Source organism: Sceloporus undulatus, chromosome 6 (genome assembly GCF_019175285.1).
Source record: "Sceloporus undulatus isolate JIND9_A2432 ecotype Alabama chromosome 6, SceUnd_v1.1, whole genome shotgun sequence".
Classification (NCBI taxonomy): domain Eukaryota; kingdom Metazoa; phylum Chordata; class Lepidosauria; order Squamata; family Phrynosomatidae; genus Sceloporus; species Sceloporus undulatus.
Genome location: NC_056527.1, coordinates 44,258,753 through 44,265,163, shown reverse-complemented (window position 1 = coordinate 44,265,163; position 6,411 = coordinate 44,258,753). Strand labels below are relative to the sequence as shown.

The window sequence follows — 6,411 nt, the reverse complement described above, 5'->3', positions numbered from 1 at the left end:
CCATATAACTTTTGAGTTTGGTCCTTAGGATTTGCTGGGGAGTAGGAGGTTTAAGAAGCTACCTTGCCTTCTACAGCATCTTAAATATGTTACACTAGAACATCCACAATTACAATTTTGTCATGATAGGGCCTTCATTTGCAGATTTGCACTTCTTTATTTCAGCGATCCATTTAACTTGTAAGGTATCCTCCACCTCCTAATTCAAAGGGTGGATGAATCTGAGTCTGGCATGAAAGATAACAAGATGGAGTCTCTTAGGATAAAGTACTGTATATACTCGACTATAAGTCAACCTCGTGTATAAGTCAAGGGCAGTTTTTGGGGGCAAAATTATGGATTTTGCCATGACCTGTGTGGATAAGTCGAGGGTAAAACTTGGGAGGCTCCTTCAATGTGTGAGGCTTTTTGCTTCAGTGTTTCAGCTTTTGTTTCATCCTTCACTCCCCAGACAGCAGTGGGCAGGAGAGGGACTCTGTTTAACAACAATTAATCACCCAGGACTCTTTCTGTTTGGCTCAAGAAAGAAAGAAACTGCTCTCCCCATCGCATGGGAAAATCTGAAAGAGCTGCTATCACATTACCATACTGACCTGTAAATAAGTCGACCTGGGATTTTGGGTTCAATTTTTGGGCATAATTTTCCCCCTTATAGATGAGTATATATGGTAGTCTTCCAGTAAATACATATGCAGAGAGAGAGAATCCTCTGACAGAGGACAGAATACTGCTGGTTATTTTTGCACTCACATATACATCAATGCATACATGTCATGTTCCAATGGAAAACTGTACAACTGCAATAACTGGAAAGCCACTTCAGGAAAACTGCATGAAAGGCCAGAAAGGGGTTTATAAAAGGTTACAGTATGAAGTTGTGCTTTTTTTTTTAAAGGGCAAAAACCAATCCTGTTCCAACACATTAAAACAAAATACAGTTTGGAAGGAGTTCTTGCATGGTAAACTAACATATAGCAGATGGAACAAGCAAGACCTTTGGACATTTTCTTTTGCAAACCATTGCATACTTAACAATTATAAAATATGCCCTATGCATGTGGACTTGAACTACTTAAATTATAATGAGTACTCCACAGAATTTAAAATAAACTTAGGACAATTTGAATTCAGTTAGAATTACACTGTTTCAGCCCCCAACAGCCCATGCATTGTCACTCTGATCCCATCCAGCATTTATTTGTGTGCAGTTTTAGCTGTATGTATTATCTGGTCATCAAAACAAGATCCTACATTTTACAATGCTACTGTTGATCCTTCCAGCAATGCTCCTGTTACCTGGATCTTCTCATCTCACTTGTGCTCTTAAGGGAGGATTGTTGGCACTATCTGTAAAAATGAAGGAGAAAACTAGCCATAAAATTCATAAACCATCGCCCAATAAAAAGATAAAGTCATATTTATGACATACAGGGATACCAAGTCCAGAACCCTTTTGGTGATGTACACTAAGATAACAGGATTGTACTAATGCAACTACTTTTTAAAGACATTGTGTAAGGAAGTATCTAGTCTCTTCTTTTGCAATATTTTAACTGGATGCTGAGGTACAACTCTGCCCCTCAGCCTGAGTGGCCATTGATTGGCTTGATGTTTCTGTGGCAAGAGAGCTCTCTTGTTGGCAAAACACTACACTCTGCCAGCATCAAATAGCTTCTAGGCTCAAGTGCACAATTCCTCAGTCATATAAGGAATGTGAGCCCTCAGAATACCTTTGAAACCAATGAAGTACACAGATGTCCTGTGGTTTTGTGGTTCACATTTGCAAATAGGAGTTTAGCAAATGGGACAAATTTGCCCTGTTACAAAATGGCTTTATATAGCTTCACAGTACCTATTCATTCTATCTATGGGAAGAGCTGAATGAGATGTTACACAAATAGTCCTTCAAGACACTTCCGTCATACCTACCCTCTGCCCACAGCAGCAGCAGCACACACAGCACAGAAACAGCAGACAAAGCTCTGTTGCCAGCTGTGGCAATAGTAGTTGTGGTAAGCCAAGGTAGCAATGTTGGATTAGGATCTACAATAATTCTAAAAATATCTCCACAACTTTGTGCATATGTTAGTTACTCTAGGTACCATGGGGCATTATTTTAAAATATAGATACATTTTTCTAAATAAAAGCACACTTCTGACTGTCTCCACAATGCACAAAATGGCAGGATGTTTGCTGAATTTGAGTAATATATTTAGGATGGTCTGACTTAAAAATAGGTTCTGTTGTGTGCAATAAATGCATTTAGTGAATTTTTGATTCCTACAGCATAGCATGCTTGTTAGCTGATCAAGACAGGCAAGCTCTCTTAGGGACAACTGAGATTAATGTGCAATGTGTGGAATATATGAGGACTCAAAGAGACAAGCATCCATGCTTTAGAGCAGTTTGAAACAATGGCTAATAATTGCCCCAAGTATAACTGGGTGGTTAATATTTCTATTGAACAACATAAAAACCTTGTGTGAACCTGCAATTTCCATCAGACCAACAGTCTCACCCCATGCTCAGATTCCATTACTCAGTTACTTGAGTAACGTTAAGTATCTTCATAACAGCAACTTTGGGTGATTCAGAAACTGATGTGAGAGAAGAGGAAGCACGCTACATCTTTTCCCTTCAGCACAGGACTATGGCCAGGGAGAGGTCTAGAGCCAGTGCTCCAACTGACCCACCAATAATCCAGCTCTGTGTACAATCCCACTCTTATGGCACTAATGCAACCTTATGCTAGAAGTTTTATACCTTCTTTTTTGCCAGTGCAGAAGTAGTGTAGGCAGCAATAGTGCCAAAATTCCTCATTACTGGATACATTTATTCTGATCAAAATAATGTCCTGTTTTACAGATGGAATGCTCTTTCCCATTTTTTCTCCAGCTCTGAATGTTAAAGTGATATTTTCTCCATGTGCACTACTGGTTCAGTAGACCAGGTGACCAAAGCTAGCTGCTTTCTAGCATCATGGACAGGAGACGTTTAATGCTAACCACTTAATTTTGAAGAAACATTCACAGACATCATCTGAATCAGTCAAATTTCTATTTGGTTCATTATGTTTTACAAAGTTTTTACAAATCAAAAACACACTTATTCTAAGCCTTCTGTTGATGAACAAAGGGTAGCAAAAATTTGCCACTTACCTCTAGCTTCCTGGCTAGGATAAATTTTCAGAGATGGCTTAAACTCATCTGGTGGAGGGAATTCTTCCACAGAATGGAAAGTAAATTTAGACTCAAAGTCATCTAAAGAGAACATAAAAGCCTTTTAAATTACAGTGAAGAAATAATAAAAGGACAGATCCATTTTAGATGCATCACAATGTGTGGCCTTCCAGATGACATTGGTCTGCAGCATCCATTATCCACAGCTGTTGGGAACACTGCCTAGGGTTGATCGGAGTTGCAGTCCATCAACATCCAAAAGGCCACATGTTCTCCAGCCTTCTATTAGAGAAACTGTATGAAAATGGCAGAGAAAAGAACTAAAGAATTATAATACTCTCTTATGCAAACTAGTTCTTCAGCTATTTAACGCCATCCTACAACTGATCAATAAAGTATTCAAAGCAGTTGTCACTGAGAATAGCTCATCCCTTATGACTCCTACCTAAAGGAGAAGTTTTGCATTTCAATAACCATTTGCTTTTCTATCTAAGTTATATTTGTATCCGGAGTGTAAATCAAAGACATTCCCAATTACACACTGAAAAATAACTTCTCTGTGTGTATTTGCTTTCTAACTGTAAAATATTGTTCAGTTAGTGTTGTTAAGTGGGGCATCTTTTTTTTAAAATGCTTCAGATGGTTGAGTTTTGTCTGGATTTTAAAAGATCTATCCAAACTGTTCTGGGATACAGTTCAGCACCTTGGACAGCACCTTTAATGTTTGAGATAAAATCTGGAGGCAATTCACTGCCCACACTAACTGACGCCACCAGACATCGCTAGCTTGTCATTTGTGCTTTTCTGAAAAGAGGTATAAATTTAGCAACATTACCCATTATGTGCACAGCAGTTCCATTCTTGAGTGCTGGGTAGAGGTCATGGGTAACCAGCCAAGGAGATACTTGAGCATACTGGCATTTGCTTGAGAGCTCAGTCGTTGGAGACCTTGCAGGAGGAACTGGTGGTGTCATCAGCTTTGCTAAGACAAGTAAATGTTAGAAAAAATCTCAGAATCTTTTAGGTAAGCAATACGTGAAATAAGGAAATATTTTCATTTTTATTATATTTCTCTCCCATCCTCTTTCAAAGGACTTCAAGGTGTCATATATGCCCCCACTCCCCTCTAAGCCTGTGAAGTCCTATTGTAAGCTAAGATACAATAACTGGCCCAAGAATACTGACTGATGATCATGATTGAGCAAGGATTTGAACCCAGGTCTCTTAGTTGGCACACTAACCCAACACCTTTCAGACTCTGAAAAATCTGAATAAAGCATTTCAAAAAACTGGATACAGCATACAAAAATCTGAATACAAAGACTCATCCGCCACTCTGGAGCAATTCAAAATGTGTTGATGCTTAACTGTTCTGGGCAATTAAAAACGAAGAGGAGAATTGTTATGCATCAAAAACAAAGAAGATTCAGCATTTTGCTCAAATCTAAAAACCATTCTACCATATTCAGAGTATGGTAGTAAGGCTTTAGTGGTACAGCCCTACTGGAACTGGAGAACTTAAAATGCATATTTAAATGCTGTCTGGGTTAAAAGAATAATACAATCCTCACTGTACTTAGATGTTAGCTCGTTGTAAGAAGGGGGGAAATGATTAATCTTCTTTGTTTTTGATGCACAATAACAACCCTCTTCATTTTTAATTGCCCAGAACAGTTAAGCATCAACACATTTTGAATGGCTCCACAGTGGTGGATGAGTCTTTGAACTTGTCTACATTTGCCAGAATACTCAGGGCTGCCCCTGGACTATTCTGGCCCCAAATTACGTCCTTACCTGGTGTGTGTTTTTGGCAAACAATAGGCAGCTGCCTTCCTGTGCAGTCCCTGTGATTTGGCCGCTCCTACAGGCATGAGTTGCTCTGAGGTTCGAACGAAGCACCTAGCCATGTTAGCAACACTGGGCACCTTGTTCTCACCTCAGAGCAACTCAGCAGAGATGTTTGCAGGGACTGCATGGGAAGGGACTGGCTGTTGTCACCATGTTTTGCTCTGGATTGTCTCAAAAACCTGGCACAAATGTTAAGTCTTTTTACTGTGGGACAAAAGGTGGAAACCCTGAATCAGGTCTGGGCATTGTGAAAACAGCCCAGACACGATTCAGGGTTTAGGGCCTGCATAACAAAAACAGCATGCAGCAAGCCCAGGGGGGAATTTGGGGTTTATACGTAATGTAGACAAGCCCTTTGTATCCCACCTACCTGTCCATGTTTGTTGATATATGCTTGTACACACATGCTCCCCAGTAAAAAGTGATATTTTCCAACAAGGGTAGGGACTCTCTTTTAACCCAAGGGCTAAATTCAGTTTCAGAGATCTGGGAGGCAACACACCAGTGATAGGTGCAGCCAAAGGCAAAATGGTGAGATTAAAAAAGGCTAGCATATTTTAGATTCAAGCTCTTGCAGTCAATAACTATGCCCTGAGGAAAGGCAGCTCAGCCCTTCAGGATGGAAGGAAGAGTTTCTGCCAAAGCTGGAAGACTCCTAAATCACACTCTTACGATCTTCCCAGACAATCCTGAACTCCAAGATCTTCAGGAAAGGCACTTCTCTCAGGCCCACCACCTTCACAGGCACATTTGATGGGGAAGCAGGAGAATCTGTTTTCCATGGCTACTGACAGACTCCTCCTTACTGTCTTTTCATCATCAGGTGAAGACCTTTCTATTCCACTAGGCATATGGGAACTGAATGCTTTATTTTATGGCTCTTCTCTCTCTCTCTCTCTCTCTCTCGTGCTGTATTTTTTTTTAATCTGTGATTTGGAATTAATGTTTTATATAGCGTTAACTCTGAAGATAGTTTAATATTATTTTAATCTTAACTTTTTGTATTGTAGGCAGGTTTATTTGTATTTCTTTTTATTCTGTAAACCACCCTGAGTCTCGTTGGTGGGAAAATGCAAGACATAAATAAACATGATTGACTGATTTTAACTGACTGATTATGGACCAGATACTGGGAAACCACACAAAGTTGGATTCAACACCAGGGCCCGAGCGCCCCCCTCCCTTCTGCTTTTATTGTGTCCTGCCAATTAAAAATATGCATTAGGCAGTGTAATCTTCATGGACTACAGGATGGTAATGGCCAAAGTCTGGCCCTCCAGATCTTATATGACTGCCATTCCCAACAGTTCTAGCTACTATATAGCCAATGGTGATGAGTGTTGAAAACTGCAGTTTGACATCCTTTTAAAGAGTCACACTTTG

At 39.9% G+C, this 6,411-nt stretch overlaps 1 protein-coding gene across 2 annotated transcripts in view; it reads right to left on the bottom strand.

Annotated features, from left to right (window-relative positions):
* Positions 1–595: 595 nt before the first annotated feature.
* The window catches only part of WIPF3 (WAS/WASL interacting protein family member 3), a 53,427-nt gene continuing 47,611 nt past the window's right edge, over positions 596–6,411 (bottom strand). Inside the window, exons 6-8 of one of the 2 annotated variants that reach the window (XM_042471512.1) lie at positions 4,016–4,162; positions 3,160–3,261; positions 596–1,347 (exon numbers count right to left, since the gene is read on the bottom strand). In XM_042471512.1, coding sequence (XP_042327446.1) covers positions 1,307–1,347; positions 3,160–3,261; positions 4,016–4,162 — 290 coding nt within the window. In that variant the 3' untranslated portion in view covers positions 596–1,306. The remainder of the gene's footprint in view (positions 1,348–3,159; positions 3,262–4,015; positions 4,163–6,411) is intronic. The other variant, XM_042471513.1, reaches the window with a different exon arrangement.